Genomic DNA, 22901 nt, shown 5'->3' with positions numbered 1-22901 from the left:
AAGGAGAAGGGACTTGGGCCGATCATTTCCTCGGTTACTTTCGTCTTATCCTCTGCAGGACAATAAAGTTCCCCCTCTCTCAATGCAGTGTCATTGCTGTGCTTGGATGATTTTGGCCTGCAGTAGATGGAAGCGTTTCAGTGAACAATCCTTGCCTGTTTTCTTGATGCCGTGGTCCTGTTTTAATCGGATTTATTTCACATCTATGTTTGTTTCGAACTGTGTAAACAACATTTTAATGAAAAAATAATGAACATAAATAGTAACTTGCAGTTATTGACTATGGCTGGATGGATGGGGTATAGAATGGATTTGAGTTTCGCATTGCACCAAATTAAGATAATCCTGACAAAGTGCACCTGAAATCTATATTGGATTAATTGGGAACTATATCCATTCATGAGCTCTCCTCTAAGCTTTAAATGTAATTATTCAGTATTATTATTACTGGAATAATGTATTTCACGTGTGCATATTGTTAAATGGTTATTGGTACAAGTAATTAACCAATACATTTAAATTTAATCACTTGTCTTACCTTTGAAAGAAGGTCGTATTTCTCTCAGGAATTTCAAAATGTTACATAGTGTTATATTGAAAAATAAATAATCCCATGCTTTGTTCGCTTCCTATAATTCTAGTCTCTCCCATTCTTGCTTATGTGGTGGTTTGGCCTTTTTGGAAACCTGTGTTTTTGGCAGCAGTTGTTGGCTCACACAATGTCATTCCTCCTTTTTGTCTGTAGGTGTGCCAGATCGTGCCCATGCCAGCAAATCACTTCCCCGTTGGCAGCACCATGACCACTGTTCACCTCTGCTCCGACGGCTCGTTTATTTACTGGATCTGGTCTCCAGCAAGCCTCAATGAAAAGACACAGAAAGGGCACTCTGTGTTTATGGATGTCTTTGAACTTACAGTAAGTGAGCCTCTTCGCTGATTTAGCCCTGCTATTGTGTAATCTGTACATTGTACACTCAAGGACATGGCCAAAATGGTCTGTGTTACAGGCAGAATGTGTTACTACCTCAGCTGGTCCACCTGGGATCTTGACTAGTCCGCTTCGGTGTTCAGCAAACTCTGAAAATGATGATTGATAAGCAAACATGAACATGCATTTAACTAAACAAATCGCCAAATAATAGCTACAGTTTTACAAATCTCTCCCTTCCTGCAGACGCAAAATGGTATCTGTGCTGCGAACGGCCTCCACGAGAGGATAATCCTCATGAGGAAAGAGGGGGAGTCTTCCAAATGCCTGAATGAGTTGCTGCTGAGCCGGATGTCGCGGTTCAGGGCCTCTCACTCGGCTACATTGGCTGCTCTCACCGGCTCTGCCATCACCAACACACTCAAGGAGGAGCAGTCTGGTAAGCCAGGTGTCCGGGTGGGCTTCACAGCTCTGAGCAACACCTAGACTGAATAATACACTTCAGGTTGCTTTCCCATTGTTACATATAGTACTGTGCAAACATTTTAGGCAGGTGTGAAAAAATGCTATAAAGTAAGAATGCTTTCAAAAATAGACATGCTAATAGATTATATTTATCAATTAACTAAATGCAAAGTGAGTGAACAGAAGAAAAATCTACATCAAATCAATATTTGGTGTGAACTCCCTTTGCCTTCAAAACAGCATCGATTCTTCTATGGGCCAAACCATCACTTCCAGGACTGTTCTTCTTTACGCTGAAGTTCTTAATGACTTTCACTGTATGTTTGGGGTTGTTGTCATGCTGCAGAATAAATCTGGGGCCAATCAGATGCCTCCCTGTTGGTATTGCATGATGGATAAGTATGTGCCTGTACTTCTCATCATTGAGGAGACCATTAATTCTGACCAAATCCCCAACTCCATTTGCAGAAATGCTGCCCCAAACTTGCAAGGAACCTCCACCATGCTTCACGGTTGCCTGCAGACACTCATTCGTGTACCGCTCTCCAGCCATTTGGCGAACAAACTGCCTTCTGCTACAGCCAAATATTTCAATTTCTGACTCATCAGACCAGTGCACCTGCTGCCATTTTTCTGCACCCCAGTTCCTGTGTTTTTGTACATAGTTGAGTCGCTTGGCCTTGTTGCCATGTCGGAGGTATGGCTCTTTGGCCGCAAATCTTCCTTGAAGGCCACTTCTGACCAGACTTCTCCAGACAGTAGATGGTTGTACCAGGATCCCACTGTTTTCTGCTAATTCTGAGCTGATGGCACTGCTGGACATCTTCCGATTGCAAAGAAAAGTAAGCATGATATGTCTTTCATCTGCTGCAGTAAGTTTCCTTGGCCAACCACTGTGTCTACGGTCCTCAACGTTGACTGTTTCTTTGTGCTTCTTCAAAAGAGCTTGCACAGCACATGTGGAAACACCTGTCTGCCTTGAAATTTCTGCCTGGGAGAGACCTTGCTGATGCAGTATAACATCTTTGTCTTGTTGCTTTGCTCAGTCTTGCCATGGTGTATGACTTTTGACAGTAAACTGTCTTCACCAACCTCACCTTGTTAGCTGAGTTTGGCTGTTCCTCACTCAGTTTTATTCCTCCTATACAGCTGTTTGTGTTTCAGTTAATGATTGTGTTTCAACCTACATTTTGAATTGATGATAATTAGCACTTGTTTGGTATAATTGTTTAATCATACACCTGACTATATGCCTACAAAATCCCTGATTTTGTTCAAGTGTACCTAGAAGAATTGATGCTGTGGCAAAGGGTGGTCACACCAAATATGGATCTGATGTAGATTTTTCTTCTGTTCACTCACTTTGCATTTAGTTAATTGATTAATATAATCTATTAACATGTCTATTTTTAAAAGCATTCTTACTTCACAGCATTTTTTCACACCTGCCTAAACCTTTTGCACAGTACTGTATGCATTGTTTTTCAATTGCTCCATGCTTTTTCTCTTTGCCTCTTTTTCTTTAAAATTGCCAAAATTGTTAGGACTTTCTCATCTCTCAATTCTCAGAGATTATGTAAACCTCATTGCTTAAATTGCTAGTTGCAAGAGATGCCTGCAATAACATACCGTAATATGATAAAGAAGAAAAGTGTGTAATCCACTGAAAGAAAATTTAACAGTGCGTGTGTTTTAATTGGCATTTTAATTTTCCTAAGGAAGGTGACAAAATATAATGATCACGATCATAGCTATTTAATTATCCTCCCCGAAAGAAAATGCAAAAAAAAAGAAAAAAATACTCTAAAGATGCATTCATAACTGCCATCTGAGAAGAAATCTTTAGACGATTTAATGACCTAAAGCAATAGTAGCAGCCTTGGTTTTGAGACCAACCTCAAAAGAGCACTGTGAGACGAATGGGGTTTGAAGTTGGGAACCTTGAAGACTATGCCCAGCTTCTGCAGTGAAATCAATTGGGATGCAATTAAGGAAAGCATGCAGATGAAGAATGACCATATATTCATCTTGCACCAGCTACAGGCAGTGCAGATCAGACATATACACACTAAAGTCCTGCAAATAAAAGGAGGCTGGTGCTCGAGACATAATTCCTGCTAGGTGGAGCAGCACTTCGCCTCATACAATACTTCAGTGCCCTTTGTGGGAATTTACATTGCATTAGTCTCTGACAACAAAGGAACATAACTAATCCCCCTGAGCGGGATTTACAAGTATTCAGGAGAGACTGGAAGTGTTCGATGCAAATTTGTTTCGGCCACAGCTTAAAGCACTGTAACTTCTTACATTTCCATGCAAGTCAGCTAACAAATGTCAAATTCCCATGCTACATTATTAGCTGTATTATTAGGTTATTGTGGTTTGCACTTTGTTTAAATTAGAAAATGTTTATGACAGGAACTATTGAAGAGTAAAAACAACATCATGTGAAGGTTTTATATTCATAAATATGGTTTTAGATTTCAGTATATGGTAGTCCACAGTAGAGACTGCTGACTAAGTGTTTCTCAAATCTTGCTCAAGATGAGTTGCTCAATAGTATACAACTTTCCGATAAAGTTTCTTCAAAACTATGGGCTGGGTAATATAAAATGCCTGTATTTTCTACGTATTGTACTATTTTCTTTATTATATATTTGTGATGTATGTGTTTCTTCAAAGATGTATGTCATCTACGTTTTAAAAAGCTGAAGATGGAGATCTTTGTTAATGTTCATGATTCTGTTGGTTCACCAAATGCCCTTCTCCCCAGCTGTCAACACAAGCTGTGGTCTTCCATTGAAGACCCTTCGTAAGACCCCTATGTACACCTGTGGAACCTACCTGGTAATGTTGGTCTCTCCCCCGGGGGTTTCTGGGAGCTCAGCCACTCGCTCACTATTTGGAGGCACCAGTGGATTGTCATCTCTTAAAAGTAAGCCTGAAGGGATAAATTAAAGGATTTTTTTATGGACAACTTTCTAATGTTTACATTTGTCATTTTAAACTCATTAATGTTTGCGTATTGGGACTGTGGGTTTTTAGTTTTGTCCACATTTTCAGTTGCATTTATCCTCCAGTAGGATTGCAGGTAGGGTATGCAGTATGTCCTTGAGCTGCCACTGTAATTGGCCACAGCACTGTTATTGACTCACAGTAATTCTTTCTTCACTGCAGTGTGCTGCAATGTTTCTTTGAACCCAGTGATGTTAAGCAATTAAATGACCCCCATTGCCAGTATGACATTCTGCAATTTTTTTTCCTCTCCTGTCAGTCCTGGCCTCCAGTCTGGTATTCAGTATTGCTGATGGGCAGTTTGCCAGCCGTGCTGATCTCATAGATGCTGCAGGGAGCTCACTTGGCAGAGGAGCTCTGGTGCCAGGACTTGGTAAGGCATACAGGGGATGTGGTAGAAGTTCATAACACAGAGGGGAGGATTGATTGAGGCATTTAGAGTGACACCTGACTGTCAGTCTGAAGTTCAAATTTAAATCTAAACCCTCCCCACTAGCTAACTGGCAGGGAAGCCCAAACTCAGGACCCTGATGTCACTATAGGCAGGAGGTAAATATTTCTTTAGATTGCATACTGTATTCTCTCCTTTGTCCAGACCTAACTTTGGGTCCATGGAAAATGCAGCATTTCATTAAATAAGGGTTGCCTTTGAAATAAATGCTACTGACTGTGTTTTGGAATATATCCTATAGTTATAGTTAGGGCAAACTGTTACACTCATACCAATGAGAAATTATCTTGCATACTCTATTGGTTCCTCTGTTTATTCTCTCCTGTGTCCCTCTTGTTGTCCAGAAATGCCAAATGGAAGTTTATTTGATGCTATTTATGTAATGTATACCGTTTTTTTTTTTTTTTTTTTTTTTAATTCTCATACCTCTAAGCTGCTTTTGTTAAAATTCAAACTCCCAGGAAGTGAATTCAATCAACACATGAGCATGGGAATCAAATGTGAAGGAGGGCTTCTAAGAATATTCCTTTGCCCTGCAGGTGCCTGCTACGATGCGCTAAACAACCTGATCTGGACATGCTCCAGTGACTATATGGACCAGTGGTCTAACCCTGGCAACCAGGCTTTCCACCATGTGTGTCACAGGCTGGGCGTTGGGCACATCATCAGAGAGCCGAAAGGTGAGGAGTGTGCGCCGGAGAGCCAGGGTTCATATCCAAGCCCACAATCCCTTGTACTTCTAGGATTTGGCATATACTTACTGCATCTCTACCTGACTCCGATTCTCGGCATTAAAATGTTAAAATGTGCATGACTTATGCCATGTTCCTGTGCTGTGCAGAGGAGGCTGTCGCCACCAGTGAAGTGATCAGCCAGCTGCTGCACCATGTGGGAGCCATGTGCATCCACCAGCTCAACGTCCTGGCAGCCAGCAGCAATGTCCCTCTCAGCAGCTTCCTGGGAAAGCAGCATCCCATAGAAGCTCAGCATTTTAGCAGCATCTGTGACATCATGGAGAAAGCAATGGTGAACGCAGACACGTGCATTATCCGCTGCATTCTGGTCGTTTTTCAGGTAGGAGGAAATAAATGCATTGTGTGGAAGTGTGGGGGGATTATTTTGTAGCACTTTGGGCTAGAGCAAATTAATAATTTGACTTACCAGCAGGTAGAAAACTACAAACCCATACCCAGTCTTTGTATTCCTGTGGCACTTTCTGATCCCCAGAGGTTATAAAGACAGTTTGTTTTATGTATGAATATGGTTAAACACTCAAACCTTTGCAAAATAATAGTTAAACATTTTTGGGGATATGGGTTCTTGGATCAATCATTTCAAGCAGGCTTTCTTCTTTAGCTTCTCACGAAATCGAGAAAAATCTCTTGCAAGAATACTTGTGAAATCCAATAGATTCATTTTTTTTCCTTCACTTTCCTAGCAATCAAAAATAATGAGGTAGAATCTATAACCGTTCCAATTAGTGAACCAGTTGTGTTCCAATTAGTTTGTAAGCTGCAGAATTTTTATACTCCAAAGTACTCTGTAGGCTGAGGCATAGATCAAGAAGCATGCTTATAATAAAGAAGATTTAAATGGCATTCATTTTATAGTCAAATGAAATACAGTCACAGTTTTATTTTTCTCAGCAACTGAATTCTGAACTATAAAACAATTGGCTAAAAAAAAAATGTTTGTCTATAAACTATGGAGAAGTTGCAGTGTTAATTGACATTTTCATAATACTGTTTGGTTTAATCTCTGTAGACTGAAAAGACAGGAAATATCTTAAGACATTTTAACCCTAAAAAATACAAATTCTTAAGAGATAGTGTTTTGCACTAGACATTGTCCTGTTGAAAATGTTAGTATTTTCTGAAGTCCTAATTGATGGTACAGCTCTATGCTCTAACGCATTTCCTGGTCACAGGAAAACACAAAGCTGAGCTGCTGGGAATGGCAGAGGGGAACTCCGTTCCAGAGAAGATAGAGGAGTTTACAGTCTTGGGTTTCTTCTGCACTGAGTTGCTGTCAATTTGTTTAGGTGGTTTTCAAGTTCTTCAATCCTCAAACGGAGAAGAACCGGGAGATTGTACGGCGCTCAGGCCTGTTGCTCTGGCAGTTGCTGATGGCACCAGTGGATCAAATTGGTGCTGAAATACAGAAGGAGGTGTGCCTGGCCATCAGGTAACGCGTCCTAATTATCTGTATACCGATTGGACTTCAGTGTGATAGTGACTGGGTGTAGAGATTACGACAATATTCAGATCCAGGCCGAACGATACTTCGGGGATATTTTTGCATTGGTGTAAATGCCACTCTAAAATGCATCAAACATGAAAAACAAGATCAGCACACTATTTATTACAGTTTAGTGCTGGGCCCTGTAATAAAACATAACTTTAGACACAAGACATGTAGTTGGCTGAATCATCTTTTAGATGATTTCATCATAAAGAAATATGCTTAACAAGGTAATTTAAGGACCCAAGAAAATATTTTGTATTTTTTAATGCGGAGGGCCTTCAGTTTATTTAAAAGATCGTCTGATTTTGTAAAGGTTTGGATAAGTGAAATTAATCGGCAAATTAATACAACTGTATTTAGGATGTATAAGTCTTCTTTTGTTGCTAAATCGTGTGACAGTATTCTGTTGCCTTCTGTCTTGCAGCTCCGGATTAAACACCTTATATCCCAGTGAGACTGAACTCAACAACCTTTTGAAATTGGTCCTCACAGAAGGTTAGGAATTAATTCCATATCCTTGCATTGCTTTGAAGAATTCCCCCCCAAAATGTATATTTGTTCCCACTATATGCAGTAGCTTTAAAAAATTAAAAAAAACATACTAATTTCATCTGTTGTAGAATAAGCTCTCTCTTAAGATGGTATCTGTGAGAACAGTGCTTCTGTTGTAAAACTAGCTGTATGTAATTCAGCTAAACTAAAACTAAACTTAAAGCCAAATCTGCTTCCAATCATTGTAAAGCATTCTACACTCAAGATAAATAAACCAAACAGGGTTACATGTTCGAGTAGATTAATCTGATCTATCATGGACAGGATTGTGCTTGTGTATGAATTATTTGGAGAAACTCAGTTTTATGAAGGAGATTCTTACATTGTTATTCTTAGCTCTTTTTGCTGTAATGTTTGGGCAGCTTCAGGCAGTGGGAGTAGGATAACGCATTTTTCTTTTCAGGGGAGAGGAATAGTGGCCTGTCGCAGCTAAGAGATGTCATCCTGACTAACCTGGCTGATCAGCTGCAGAGGAACAGGTTTGGAAGCGAAGATGATGAGCACTACAGGTTAAAAATAAATAAAAATAAAAAGCATTACTTGGTTCTGTGTTTGTGTGCCAGGCCACCCTTCCTTACAAATGCTGTTCTTACTAGTGTTTTGAATTAAAAACATTCTTTTAATATACATTCCAGTGGAACTTCCAATTAATTGCATTTAAAGAGGCGTGAAGGTAATGAGGAAAACTGTTCTGAATCGAGGAAATTTAAATTAGTGTTGTTTGGCAAATAATGACAAGTTATTCGCTAAGGCAGAGAATGTGATTCATTCCCTTTTTTATTATTTATTTATTTTAAAAGACAAGTGCATAATGGAAACCTTTCTTTTCATCTGCTGCTGTCTTTTGTCCATGTCAGGCTTAACGATGAACTGCTTCACTACATCCTGAAGACCGTGGTTCGAGAATCATGCATTCTTATCACCAAGTGCCAAACAGTCTCGAAGGATGACTTCCAGAAGCTCCTCTCCACAGTGCCAGTGAGTAAAACACCTTGGACAGTGAGGGAAAAAAGTATTTGATCCCCTGCTGATTTTGTACGTTTGCCCACTGACAAAGAAATGATCAGTCTATAATTTTAATGGTAGGTGTATTTTAACAGTGAGAGACAGAATAACAACAACAAAATCCAGAAAAACACATTTCAAAAAAGTTATACATTGATTTGCATGTTAATGAGGGAAATAAGTATTTGACCCCTTCGACTTACTTGGTGGCAAAACCCTTGTTGGCAATCACAGAGGTCAGACATTTCTTGTAGTTGGCCACCAGGTTTGCACACATCTCAGGAGGGATTTTGTCCCACTCCTCTTTACAGATCCTCTCCAAGTCATTAAGGTTTCGAGGCTGACGTTTGGCAACTCGAACCTTCAGCTCCCTCCACAGATTTTCTATGGGATTAAGGTCTAGAGACTGGCTAGGCCACTCCAGGACCTTAATGTGCTTCTTCTTGAGCCACTCCTTTGTTGCCTTGGCTGTGTGTTTTTGGTCATTGTCATGCTGGAATACCCATCCACGACCCATTTTCAATGCACTGGCTGAGGGAAGGAGGTTCTCACCCAAGATTTGATTGTACATGGCCCCGTCCATTGTCTCTTTGATTCGGTGCAGTTGTCCTGTCCCCTTAGCAGAAAAACACCTCCAAAGCCTAATGTTTCCACCTCCATGTTTGACGGTGGGGATGGTGTTCTTGGGGTCATTCCTCCTCCTCCAAACACGGCGAGTTGAGTTGATGCCAAATAGCTTGATTTTGGTCTCATCTGACCACAACACTTTCACCCAGTTCTCTGAATCATTCAGATGTTCATTGGCAAACTTCAGACGGGCCTGTACATGTGCTTTCTTGAGCAGGGGGACCTTGCGGGCGCTGCAGGATTTCAGTCCTTCACGGCGTAGTGTGTTACCAATTGTTTTCTTGGTGACTATGGTCCCAGCTGCCTTGAGATCATTAACAAGATCCTCCCGTGTAGTTCTGGGCTGATTCCTCACCATTCTCATGATCATTGAAACTCCACGAGGCGAGATCTTGCATGGAGCCCCAGACCGAGGGAGACTGCCAGTTATTTTGTGTTTCTTCCATTTGCGAATAATCGCACCAACTGTTGTCACCTTCTCACCAAGCTGCTTGACGATGGTCTTGTAGCCCATTCCAGCCTTGTGTAGGTCTACAATCTTGTCCCTGACATCCTTGGACAGCTCTTTGGTCTTGGCCATGGTGGAGGGTTTAGAATCTGATTGATTGATTGCTTCTGTGAACAGGTGTCTTTTATACAGGTAACGAGCTGAGATTAGGAGCACTCCCTTTAAGAGAGTGCTCCTAATCTCAGCTCGTTACCTGTATAAAAGACACCTGGGAGCCAGAATCTTGCTGATTGATAGGGGATCAAATACTTATTTCCCTCATTAACATGCAAATCAATTTATAACTTTTTTGAAATGTGTTTTCCTGGATTTTGTTGTTGTTATTCTGTCTCTCACTGTTAAAATACACCTACCATTACAATTATAGACTGATCATTTCTTTATCAGTGGGCAAACGTACAAAATCAGCAGGGGATCAAATACTTTTTTCCCTCACTGTAGATGCTCCTGTGTCTGATTTATTCCCCCCTGCTTTAAACCCTGAAAGTCTAAGAGATGCATTTCAATAAAGTTCTAACACATGCCAAAAATATAATTCAGCCCCCCCACTCGAAAGCACTTTCCAATTTGTGCCTCTCTACCATCACACTGTATTAAATCTCCCTGCGCACCACAGGACTGTACCCCACGCACAGAGGGCGAGACAGCAACTTAGTTCCCAAGACAGGAATAGGAAGCTGCAGAGGAGTGGGAGGAAACTGTTCTAGAGAGAGGATTTATTTTAAGATTTTAAGTCAACAGCAGTATTTTCCTTTTTACAATTGCTCTTTCCATCACTATTAAGGATCTGAATGCGCTTCAGAACCTCACAGTTACAGAACCGGCAAACTCCTGTAGCTACCGAAAGGGCTGAATTTAAGTTGAGCATTGAAGTTTTTCTTGGGAGGTGTGGTTGTGGCTTTGGGCTTCTTGCTTCATCATGTGTCATAGTGGTGATATCTCAGATCTGGGAGTGGCTTCCCCTACTTGGTTCAGTAGGGTACCTAACAGGTGGTGCCTGCGCTTGCTCCGTTTCCTGCAGGTGGCCTCCCCCAGCCTGTGCTATCTCATGGCTGTTCAGAACCACCTCCTGAGCAACACAGTACTCATCAAACCCGATGAGCACGATGACAGTGATAGCTCCCTGCAGGGGGAGACAATGAAGGTACAGGTAATCATCCCCTTTTATACACTTTCTGCTCTCTGTCTGTCTCTGTCTGACGCATTTCTATTTGGCCAAGGGGTTTAGTGAAAAAACAGGGAAAAAATTGACTGATTTCCTATTAATGGAAAATAAGATATTTTCTGCTGTAGCAAAATAGCTGGAACTGGTATTGTACAGATGGCAAGACCAAAGTTTAGTTTATTTACGTATGTACTTATTTATTGTGATTGTGTGTCTTGGCTTTGTGCTTATATTGTTTTCTGTTTTATTGTTTAATGGTTTGTTTTAACCAGGAGTTTTCAGGTGACCAACATTTGCTCCCAGGGTTCAACTTGCCTGAATACTGCTTTTTCCTCCTGTTGTGTGGTCAGGGTAAGGTTTGAAATTATGGACCTGTTTATTATCATTTTATTTTTAGGAACTGCAAACCAGCATCTTGTCACTTGCCACCAAAATCTTAGTGGGCTGTGACGAGGTCCTGGAGACTCTGCAACAGGTCAGCACTGCTCTTATCAACAGCGACATTGTGGATCGGGAGAACAGGTGAGCCACACATGCTCTTTTACTGTGATTATTATTTGTTTTATTTAATTTATATGTTATTTGTAGATCACCTGCTCGGGCTGCTGGAATAATGTTTTTTAGCTTGTAGATATTGTCTCCCAGCTGTTGGTGTCTATGTAGTTGTCCAATCAGGGAATTTTGCTTTGTTTTTTGAAGGTTGAAGGGTCTGGAACAGGTGACGAAGGCCACCATGCTCGGCCACCTCTTGCCTGTCCTGTTGACGTCGCTGATGCACCCCAACCTGCAGACCCTCACCCTAGCCGATGCCCTCATGCCACAGCTGGTCCAGCTAGTCTTGTACACCAGCCAGGTGAGACCCCACTGCCCAATCTCCAAACCATTGGTTTGATTGTAGGGAAGGCAGTTTCAGTAGTGTATCGTATGCTGATATGTCACTTGGTGTTTATTGTGTGCTCCAGACGGCTCTGCTGCTAAAAACACAGTCTCCGCTCTTCTCTGAGTCGGCTCAGCTTCCCGGAGGAGCCACCGTGCCCAAAGGCAAGCTGCCGCCTGCTGACGACAGGTAACCCATCCACAGGAATCTGTGTTTTCCCAAGGGGTTTGTACCAGTATTCATAACATTAACAACAAGGATGACTTACTGAGCACTAATATGTGTGATTCTGTGGTGCCTTTGTGGTGCTACTTGTGTCCAGTTGGAACAGTCATCTTGTATTTGACTTTTTAATGAATTAGCCCCAGAAAAATTCTTCATCTGTCTGCTCTGTGGTGACTTCCCAAAATGTGTCTGTGTGCTCAGCTTTCGAATCCTGGAGGAGAGGGAGGAGCCTGGCTTTCTCACTGGCCTGAAGATCCCTGCTCCCTGGGCCGCCGGGAAGACGGTGGAGACGGTGCACCCAGTCAGGGACAACTACAAATTCAAGGAGACCGTCCACATCCCGGGAGCACGCTGCCTCTATCTGCGCTTCGACCCTCGCTGCTCCTCGCAGTACGACTATGACAAGGTGGGCACCTTCCTCCCAATACGCCCCTTTACTTCCCTGCTATAGAAGAAAAATAGATGAATGAAAACTAATGACTGAGTTTTTATCTTCTAAATTCTCACTAACAGGAATGTAAACAAATTTGTGAGAAATAAGCTTTTTGTACATGGGACCAACACTTTACATGTAGCGTATATATTTTCATTCAGTATACTTTTCTCATTTGTAGCTGGTGATCTATGCAGGCCCGAACACGAACAGCAGGAAGGTTACGGAGTATGGTGGGAATACTCTGGGTTATGGCAGCCGCAGTGTGCTGGGAACAGGATGGCCCAAAGATCTTGTCAAGGTAGAAATAAGCAAGTTCAGTTTCAAGTCATGTTGTCTTGCTCTTTGCTTAAGCCCACCTACACACATACCCCAGAAATGGATTACTTGCATCCATCTATGATTGAAGATATCATCATCTTCTCCAAACTATTTTTCTGTGGTAAAATTTAACTTTTAGAAGCTTGTTTGGGAATGTATTGTTTTCTGTTGCTGAAAAAGGGACAAGATTATTTTTAAGTGTTTCTGAATATTTCTGTTGCAGTATGGTGAAGATGTTCCTTCCTACTCAGTCTTTTCCTTTTGTTAGGTCGAAGGAGACACGGTCACTTTTTCATTCGAGATGAGAAGTGGTAGGGAGCACAACACGCCTGATAAAGCCATGTGGGGCTTTTCTTGCACTGTCAGAGCTCAGGTAACCACATTCTTTGTACTTATACTGGACTAATTCTTAATTCACTTTAAAACCTCTACATTGTGTGTACACAACTATATCCACTGTGTGTGTGGGGGAAAATCACACTTACATTGCATCTTTTCTACACAATGGGACTCTATAGGTTCGTCATATGCTCTGTACTGTGTGCTCACAGTGGTGTATTCAAAGGTAACTAAATGATGCCATGTTCTGTGCAGGAGTCTTCAGAGGATGTATCGGGGGGCCTGCCGTTCCTGGCCGACCTGGCTTTGGGGCTGTCGGTGCTGGCCTGTTCCATGCTGCGCATCCTGTACAACGGGCCGGACATCACCCGCGAGGAGGAGGCCTGCCAAGACCTGCTGTGCTCCAAGCTTCTGCAGAGGTCTGATCTCATTACCCGCCTGGGGAATAACTGACGCGGTTAACAAAGGCTGCCCGGGTCCTGGGTGTAACGTAATTCTCACACCGTGCCCTGCTGGGATTATCCTGCATTATGTGGTTACCTGTAACCGTGCTGTATCGCTGCACTTAAAACCCAAGTCAAGTCAAATCTGTTTTTTGGGGCATATATTAATTGCGATCCTAGACTACAATTCAAAACAACAAAATAGTACACCATTATTTTTATCTTGTAATACATGATCCCAATGTAATCTGATTGATCACATAATTTTCAGCAATTTAAATGGACCCAGACTAAGCTGATTGATTGAGCCGAGTATTTCGGACCATTTGCATTTGTCATTGAGATGTTACACATCAGCCTACAAATACAAACGATAAGACTGAACATCTTAAGATTCCTCTTCTAACTTTTCACATTACAATGTACACTATATTCACAATGGAAAAGGTTCTTCAGTAGAAATAAGAAATCTGCTTTGTTGGGTCAATTCTATTTTTCAGGTGCCAGTGGCAAGTGGAGGCCAATGGCGCCATCTCCCCTGCTCTCACCCCAAGCCCCTCGCCCCTACCGCTGACCATCGATGAGGACCGCGAGTTCACCTACCCCTCAGACGTGCTCATCCCCCCGCCGGGGCCCCTGTCGGGGGCGTACTTTGACCTTCCACGGATCCGCCTACCCCCCGGCATAATGGGCCGTCTCCGGGAGATATCGGGCCGAGCTCGCCCACAGTTCAGACCCAGCATCAAGTAAGACCATTCTCACAGGAGTCTTGAAGTCAGAAGCCATTTCTGTTCATTTGGAGGAAATCTTGTACCTAGATTCCTCTACAGTTTGAAGGAAAGCAGTTATTTCAATGGCTCTCGTGGGCAAGGATACACAGAAGCAGCCATTGCTGACATGGTACTTACTGAGAAGTTGAAGATGTTCGTTAATCTCTGTGGGTCACACTTACCATGTAGTTAGAGTAGAAAAGAACTGTTGCTTTTTTACTGAAAATGTCCATATTGTAGAAAAAATTCCACAAATGTCCCTCAGCAATTGATAAAAGGCAGATACTGAATTTGAGCATTCTATATATAGTGTAGGATGGTTTAAAAGACAAAAGACAGGGTGAAATGATCTGAGCTGCATACTTGCTCAAAACTCAGTGATTTCTGCCAATATACTTTATCTCATTAGAAGATGATTCTGGCAGGTTGCAACATTTGGGGACACTTATACCTCACCTGTCTGATTAGCAGGGCAGGTGTGAAAATTAAATTGGATGTACCAGATTGTGGAGGAAAATGAGTGAAAATTGAATTTGTTGTAAGGGAAAATGAAACTAAGCAAAGGGTCAGCCAAAGAGTGTTGAAGCAGCGGTGGGTATTCTCACCCTTCCCAGGTGACAAAACCAAAGTGATTTCCGTAAAAATGCGTCTGTGCTGATGTAGGGAGTTCTCTGTGTTTCGCCCCACCAGGGAGGTCATCCAGCCAGATGTGATGGAAGAGGTGATTGTTTCATGTGTCATCAAACACCTGACTCTCATCGACGCCCTGCAGTCCCTCGTCAACTTCCAGTACCGCGAGGAGCACGCCGAGGAGTTCGACCTGCTCTGCAAGATCATGGCTGAGACCTTCAAGAAGATCAACGCCATGGAACGCCAGCTGCAGGTCAGATGACCCTGAGGTCACTATGTTTGAGACCTGAATTAGAATTCACCGCTGGAGTGAGTTAGCTGCACAGGAAAAGATACAAAAGATAAAATAAACTAGTGATATGAGCTTAACATTGCTAGATTGTTAACACCAGTCCTGATGCGATGTGCCATGTCCTTGAGTGCAACAAATCATCCAGGGCCGTTTGTTAACCAATATCTTGTCATTTGTGTGCTCAGTGCGTGGCTGAACTGGAACAGAAGTGGCAGAATGAGGTGGAGGAGGCCCAGCAAGGCAAACTAGAGAACAACGCCCCCTTCTTTCATGATTATCACTTCTTTGAGGTAAGCACTCTTGCAGGTGCCATTGTGTGGGAAACTAATGTCCATTAATTGCATTTTGGACCCATTCAGTGTTTTTTTTTTCCATGTGGTTTGATTGATCACTTATTAGTCACAGTTTGATTTTTAAGGAGTATATGTTAGCCCAGGAGGACTTGTCATGGACCGTGTCTTCCAATATATTAGGTTGTCTATGGGACAAATACTGTGTGCAAGGTTGAACCAAGTCTGCCGAGTTTTAACCAGATTTGAAATCTTAAACTTTCCACCTGCCCCTTGAAATGTACAATCTGCTGTACATAAAAACTAAATGAAAAGAACAATCAGGTGAAAGAGTATGATTCATGTAAGTGTAGGTTGGCTTAGTAGACCCAGTAGTTAAAGCCCCAGCTGATAAACAGCTTCTTAAAGGATCTGCTACTCTTAATTTAGACTGCATGAAAGCCCGATGAGCAGAGAGAAGCGTTTTGTTGCAGTGAAGTGAGGCAGCATGTCAATTTCTTGTAGACCCCCATAACACCTTCTGAAACCCACTTTCTGCTTGGAAAAAGGATCCCCCTGCTCTTCTGAAAGAGCAACCATGCTGGCAGGAAACAGCTGGGAATCATTGTGTTCACCATTCTTGTGAGAAACAATGCAGGCTTACAGTTACATTCACACCTTCCATTTACAACCAGTTCTGCAGTTTTAGTTGAATAAATATTTGCCAAAGAACTGTTTTTTTTATTAAAGGGTGTGAATATTTTCCATTACAGCTGTATTTTCTCACCTTTGCCGTGACCCTCCCCACTTTGACACCGCCTCCTGCTGGATTTGTCTGTTGTTTGACCTTGATTTTGTCCCTCAGAACAAGATGAAGGAGTTGGAGTTGCTTTGTTCCCTGAAAGAAGTCCTGTTTGACTGCAGTGATTTGGAAAATGTTGTCCTAACCCTGAGGTAAGAGAAAACGAATTCCTTAAAGAACAGAGTAATCTAAGGAGGGGACATAAAACATGAATCCCTGCAGAGCTTTGGAAAGGCAACTTGATATCCATGACATAATGGACCTCGAGTTACTTAATTTGTTCAGTCTTTATGAATTTATTTTTTGGAAGTAACTTCCTCCCATTAAGTCGATGTTTTGATGATAGAGTTGAGACTGATTAATCAAATGTCATTTCTGAAAATTGGTATGAATGAGTTAAGGGGGGGATTTAGATTTTCATTTAAATTACTTGTTACTGTTGTGTATCTTAACTTAGATCAGATGTAAAGACAGCAGCTGTTGTCTCTGTCTTTACAGGGAAAAGTTCTTTCAGGAAGTGAACTCCCTGCTGCAGAAGACCGTGACTCCCCTGGCCAAAACCAAAGCCCTGGTGAAGAGCCTCATGAACCGCACAGAACTCCTGCTTCATGTCACCATCGCAGCGCAGTCCAGGAACATGACTGGGACCCCAGCGGACGCTCCAGGTATTTCTCTGACAGGAAGGGCTCAGTCACAGAGGAGGAATTGTGGTCTTTTTAGAAGTAATAACCTGGTAACTGATTTTTTTTGTTTTGTTTTATGAAGAATGTGTTACACAAGTGGTAGAAGAACAATATAGGACTTTCCATTATTTATTAATTATCTTCTTTGTTTGTTTCTGATGCACATTATATAAATTCAGTGACTAATTGGTTCCTTGCATGCCTAGAGAGTCCTCATATGCCTATTATTATTATTTTTTTAAATATATGATATATTAGAAACAAAACCTGAAAGAACCAGACACATTAAGTTGCCACATTTGATCAGCTTTAACCTCTGTATGTTGCCTTGGGTAAAGGTAACTGCCAAATGAGTACATAAATACAATTAAATTGCTCAAAGGTACTTCTCAGCCTAGTGAAAGGTCATACACAAAGTACGTAACCCAGCACACGACCGCCCCTGTGTCGCAGCCTGCAAGTCGGCCTCGGAGATGAAGGCAATGACCCACACCGCCAAACAGCCCGTCTTCCTGCGCAGCATGTCCGCCCCCTCTGACCTGGAGATGATCGCCAACGAAGACCTGGAGTTCACCCGAGGGGGTCAGAGGTCAGTCGGGAGACGTCAAAGATGAGACCTGGGCAATGTCCTGAAATGGAGAACCATAGTGTGATTTTTATTTTTTATTTTTTTTGGTTTTGTGTTCTGTCAGGAGGCGCCATCACCCCACCAGTCACCGCAGCAGCTCATTCACCCTGCTGCAATCTCTGGCCATCGAGGACAGCAGGGACAAGCCCACCTATAGCGTGCTGCTGGGCCAGCTCTTCGCCTTCATCGGTACCACCCCCGACCAGGCCGTAAGATTTGCTTCCTACTCTTCCATAAGAATATTCTAGAAGTATACTCTTATTGTTTCTTGGTTCAATCAATACTATAACACTTCTGATCCTGTTATACACATAGATTCACTGTTGTATCATTGGATACCCTATGAATTGCTGCACCCGTATGTGTCCCTGCCCCTGTCCTTCAGACCCTGTGCTGACTGTGCGGTGCTGTGTTGTCTCTCAGGTCTCTGGCAGCAGTTTCCTGGCGGCGGCCCAGACGCGGTGGCGCAGGGGGAGCACGCGGAAGCAGGCTCTGGTTCACATGAGAGAGCTGCTGACAGCCGCCGTGCGCGTGGGTGGGGTCACTCACCTGGTGGGCCCGGTCACCATGGTACTGCAGGGAGGGCCCAGGTAGACCCAGCTAATGTGTCCTAGTGTGCTGTGTTGAATCCTTATTGTGCGTGATGTAGTTGCTGAACGGATGGTGACGCTGTGTTTGTGACAGGATCGAGGAATTGACCTGCGGGGGAATGGTGGAGCAGGTGCAGGAGGCCTTCGGCGAGACCATGACATCAGTGGTGTCGCTGTGTGCCCGCTACCCCATCGCCTGTGCAAACAGCATCGGCCTGCTTTGCACCATCCCGTACACAAGGCAAGAACACAGTCTGCTTCATACCAGCGGTGCCCCAAGAAGTTCATCAGCACTCATGATGGCCACAGATCAAATTGAGTCTCCTTTCGTTTGTTGACCGTTTCTTTGTAAATGCTCATCTCCGGATTTGTTTGTGATATTTTTGTAATACAAACCGCAACAAACAAGTAGAATTATTGATCAGCACATTTTAAGACTGAGAATTTCCATTCGATAAAACAAAAAAACCAAATGCCTCTATGGATATTTTTTTTGGATCATGGTCATCATCAATTCTAGTACTATTTTTATTACGATGGAGACAATTCAATTTTATGAAATATCTTTCACTCATCACAATAGTTTTGATAATATTTCTGTTTATTCATTAGATATACTTTATAATATCCAGAACTTTTAACAATTTACACAAACACTTTACAAAAGCATTACAAAATACAATAAACAAAGGGCAAAATACAATAAGGTAAACGGTTGGAATGATCAATGACAGAAAGTCATTGGCAATGAAAAAGAACACACTGAGGGTCTGCTAAGAATGTGAAGCTTTGCTTGGCATCTAAAAGGGTGTGTTTGTCCTGGTCTGCAGGAGTGAGGAGAAGTGCCTGGTACGCAGCGGGCTGGTGCAGCTGATGGATCGCTTGTGCAGTCTGAGCGGCCAGAGAGACTGCAGCTCCAACGAGAAACAGACCAAAAAGCAGAAAGTGGCCACCATGGCCTGGGCGGCCTTCCAGGTCCTGGCCAACCGCTGCATTGAGTGGGAGAAGGTGGAAGGTGTGGCCCTCTTCCTCTCTCTCAGCTGACCTAGGCATTGACTCTTATAGGACTAAAAAATCACCACACACTATCCTACTTGGGTGGTGGCAAATATTAAGCTAGTTGTCTTTAACCTGGGGCAAGGAGAAAATGGCCAGGCAGGGACTGACCCTTTCCGTCACATTTCGGACAGTGGGGTAAACTGTGTTTAGTAAATTGAAAGAAGGAAAAACTAGCAAACATTGTATTGTCTAAACGTCACAGTTCACAATATCTGATACTTTTCTGTCTTTTAAAAAGGGTGATCTCACTTCTAAACCATTAAAAGTAGATGCTGATTAGACTTTTTGTATAAATTGTTCCCACTGGTTTCCGTCACTGATTGTAAAGAAACGCTTTATTGATGCAGGCCCTGGTTGCATCAGAACATCCAGACAGATTAACTGTAGCATTCAGAGACTCGAGTTCTTTTGATTTGCTAAACCTGTCTTCTTTTATAGGTCTTGCAAGACAGAAGGCAAGGTGTAGAAGATTAGGTCAAGGTAATATATAGGAGTATTGTGGTGTAAGCTGTAGGCCGGAATACACGGTAAACAATAAAAAGGCATCAAATTGTTATATACATGAGCAGAAACAAAATGGAGAATGGGAGTGCGATTAGAATACACTGTGAAGACTTGTCAGGGCTTGGACAGGAGTGCGGCGCAGTGTGGAGACTCGGGGCTCGGCCTGGTACTGACACTGTCCGTGTTTTTTGTCAGGGGGCTCCACGGATGCGGTGCACTCGGGACTGGCCCGTCAGGTGTCCAGCCTGCTGACCAATCACCTGGCCCGAGCCACGGAGTGCTGCGGCAACCAGGCCGCTGGCAACGACGCACTGCAGGATGTGCTCAGCCTGCTCAACGACCTGTCCAGGTACCGCCCACCTCCACACACTCCACCCCACTGTCCTCTGGATCTCAACATATATAATTAATGCTGGTGATGGACAGAGCTGCCCCTGAGCATCAGGACTGTTACCTCCCTCTGGCACCGATTTAAGATGCATCTGTTTAGATTACTGATCACACTATTTCTGGTCTTAATCTCTCTATTTTATGGTTATGCCCGGTAATATGGAGATTATTTTCTTTACTGTTTCTTTGTGTCAGGAGCCACATTGGGAAGGCCATTCTGAGCCAGCCGGCCTGTGTGTCCAAGCTGCTTTCCCTACTCCTGGACCAGCGGCCCTCCCCCAAACTGGTGCTGATCATCCTGCAGCTGTGTCGGGCCGCCCTGCCCCTCATGAGCGTGGAGGACTGTGGGAACGTAGAGCTGCCACCCTGGAGCTTCTCCATTCACACACTCGACCACGACCAGGAGGACTCCAACGACCCCGCCTCCAAAATCGCATCCCTCTTGTTGGCGAAGCTGGCAGACTATGTGGTGCCAGGTGGGCTTTTCATGTTTGTGAGAAACGTAGAGTGGGCAACCCTGATTTAGTCTTTATTTTAAATGTATTTTTGTCATGATTTTTACAACTATTTTTTATCTAAAGCTTTGACTCCTAGGAAAGCATTCAATATATTTCTGTATATACTGTATACATGATATCAATGCAATGTTATCAAACAAGTGTTGGCTGGCTTTTGTTTGGTCAGTCTAAAGTGTTTATGTTTGCAAAGGCTGCCAGACCCTGCTGTCCCCAAGCTCTTCAGAACCGGACACCAGTCTCTCCAGGGCCAGTCCCAAGAGCTCCCTGAAGATGGAAAAGGATGCAGGGGAGGAGGGGGAGGCTGTGGATGGCAAGCTGTCCATCTTCATCCACAAGCGTGAAGACCAGTCCTCACATGAGGTACTGCAGCCCTTGCTCAGGTAGGAGCCAGTTGTCAAACCTGCGTTTCTTGCCATTTGATCAAAGTGCTCCTCATTAGCAGCTCTCATAATATTAGAAATTCACCATTACATGTTAAAGGCATGAATGCTTGTATATACAATGTTTTTTTGACTTTCTAAATTATATTTTGACTGGCACTTAATTTTCCAAGTATGAATGCTTTCTGAAATTAGGTACTGTTATAGCCTGTTTAAACCCATGTTTTGTTGGCCCCTCAGGCAGTCAAAATTTATTAAGACTAATAAGCACTAATTCAATATTTAGCTCGGTATTTAAATTTGTCTGTTTGAATTGATCCTGTCTTTCCACTGATAAACATCTGGACTTCCTTCACATGCATGTCTGCAGTAGTTCTGAGGGGCGCCCGTTCCGGCTGGGCACAGGAGCGAACATGGAGAAAGTGGTGAAGATGGACAGGGACATGACCAAGAGTGGGAGCTGTGAGGTCATCACAGAGGAGGCCGTGGCTGCGCTGCGCAAGGCCACTAAATGGGCCCAGTCTGGGCTGATAGTGAGCGTGGGGCCGCCTGTGGAGACCCTGAGCCAGGAGAACGCCAGCGGCCTGTCCACCGGGGACAAGAAGAAAACTGCCCAGACGGCCATTTGTAGAGAGAGGAACACGGAACTGGCAAGGTATGACTGAGTCAAAGGCAGGGCCTAGATTTGTCCCGATGGGTCAGTTGTTTCCTTCGTAAGTTCGAAGCTTCGTTGGTGCTAATTTGCATATTTTACCCATGATCTCACACATTATTGTGCTTTTACTTCTACTTCCCAAACAGTATGTGATTTTCGATTATACATTTCTATGTATATTGCACAACACTTTGCTGTAAAGATGGTGGATAAAGAGAAAATAACATGCAAAACAACGAAGTGTCCACATGCTGGCAGGTGGGGGTTAGGGCTCTTTTTCAGAAGAAAATGATCAGTGTTAGCGTATATTTTGTGTTTCATACTTATCATACCATAGCATGTTTCTTACACCATCTTGCACACTTGTACAGTAACCATTTACTGCCTAGGTTAAATTTACCCCTATGGTATAATTGCCCGAGACACGATAGTGGCTTATTATGACGGTTTGGAACTTTGTTATATCTAGCAACTTTTATTTAAGTAATTGGTAGTATACAAATAAAATGTTTTAATTTAGGACATCTGAAGTGTGGGTTAGTATTCAAACACGATCTGTTTCTGTTAACAAGAGAAAAAAAAAAATGTGATTGTCAGGTGACCTACCTTTGAACGTTTAGGAAAACCTCTGGTTACTGAACGAACCTTCTAACCTAAGATGGCCCTAGGGCCTACTTATGTGTTAATTAAGTGCATTCAACCTAAACTGTATTTTTTTTTAATTAGGTAATTTACCAGCTGTATCTTGTCATCAGATGCTAGGTGTCACACAGGACTATGAATTTACTGAAAGTTGGAAAACCAATTTGACCATGTGATTAATTAAACAATTGTTCTCTGCAGATCTGATCCAGTGAGGCCGTTTATCAGTGGTCACGTGGCTAACAGCATGGCAGCTGAAGTGATTGCCTTGCTCCACAGTCTCCTCACAGCACCTGAGTCCAATACAGCCCAGATCTGGACCAGCACAGCAGAGAAGGTAAGTATGTTACTGCCAGTTGGGGAGTATCACATTTCTTTGGTTAAAAATGCCAACAGCTATTTCAAGCCAATGGGTTTTCTCAAGGTTTCAAACCAGTGATGATAAAATCAACAGCTTTTTCGAAGTTCTACAAGTGGTGGCGACTCGTGTT

At 42.9% G+C, this 22901-nt stretch overlaps 1 protein-coding gene across 1 annotated transcript in view; it reads left to right on the top strand.

The window, feature by feature from the left end:
• hectd4 (HECT domain E3 ubiquitin protein ligase 4) overlaps positions 1 to 22901 on the top strand; it is a 69773-nt gene that overhangs the window by 21957 nt on the left and 24915 nt on the right. The window contains exons 7-39 of the mRNA XM_066688805.1: positions 746 to 916; positions 1175 to 1367; positions 4167 to 4328; positions 4668 to 4781; positions 5399 to 5539; positions 5701 to 5933; positions 6901 to 7043; positions 7528 to 7598; positions 8059 to 8164; positions 8513 to 8633; positions 10817 to 10945; positions 11358 to 11482; positions 11660 to 11813; positions 11923 to 12026; positions 12264 to 12468; positions 12677 to 12796; positions 13085 to 13189; positions 13411 to 13574; positions 14099 to 14344; positions 15059 to 15251; positions 15476 to 15580; positions 16425 to 16513; positions 16860 to 17026; positions 17498 to 17633; positions 17737 to 17881; positions 18096 to 18262; positions 18357 to 18503; positions 19093 to 19277; positions 20021 to 20174; positions 20411 to 20691; positions 20924 to 21113; positions 21484 to 21768; positions 22612 to 22747. Of these exons, the coding sequence (XP_066544902.1) occupies positions 746 to 916; positions 1175 to 1367; positions 4167 to 4328; positions 4668 to 4781; positions 5399 to 5539; positions 5701 to 5933; positions 6901 to 7043; positions 7528 to 7598; positions 8059 to 8164; positions 8513 to 8633; positions 10817 to 10945; positions 11358 to 11482; positions 11660 to 11813; positions 11923 to 12026; positions 12264 to 12468; positions 12677 to 12796; positions 13085 to 13189; positions 13411 to 13574; positions 14099 to 14344; positions 15059 to 15251; positions 15476 to 15580; positions 16425 to 16513; positions 16860 to 17026; positions 17498 to 17633; positions 17737 to 17881; positions 18096 to 18262; positions 18357 to 18503; positions 19093 to 19277; positions 20021 to 20174; positions 20411 to 20691; positions 20924 to 21113; positions 21484 to 21768; positions 22612 to 22747 (5187 nt within the window). The remainder of the gene's footprint in view (positions 1 to 745; positions 917 to 1174; positions 1368 to 4166; positions 4329 to 4667; positions 4782 to 5398; positions 5540 to 5700; positions 5934 to 6900; positions 7044 to 7527; positions 7599 to 8058; positions 8165 to 8512; positions 8634 to 10816; positions 10946 to 11357; positions 11483 to 11659; positions 11814 to 11922; positions 12027 to 12263; positions 12469 to 12676; positions 12797 to 13084; positions 13190 to 13410; positions 13575 to 14098; positions 14345 to 15058; positions 15252 to 15475; positions 15581 to 16424; positions 16514 to 16859; positions 17027 to 17497; positions 17634 to 17736; positions 17882 to 18095; positions 18263 to 18356; positions 18504 to 19092; positions 19278 to 20020; positions 20175 to 20410; positions 20692 to 20923; positions 21114 to 21483; positions 21769 to 22611; positions 22748 to 22901) is intronic.

Source organism: Amia ocellicauda, chromosome 17 (genome assembly GCF_036373705.1).
Source record: "Amia ocellicauda isolate fAmiCal2 chromosome 17, fAmiCal2.hap1, whole genome shotgun sequence".
Classification (NCBI taxonomy): domain Eukaryota; kingdom Metazoa; phylum Chordata; class Actinopteri; order Amiiformes; family Amiidae; genus Amia; species Amia ocellicauda.
The sequence above is the reverse complement of the archived record's forward strand: the minus strand, read 5'-3'. Positions and strand labels throughout refer to the sequence as shown.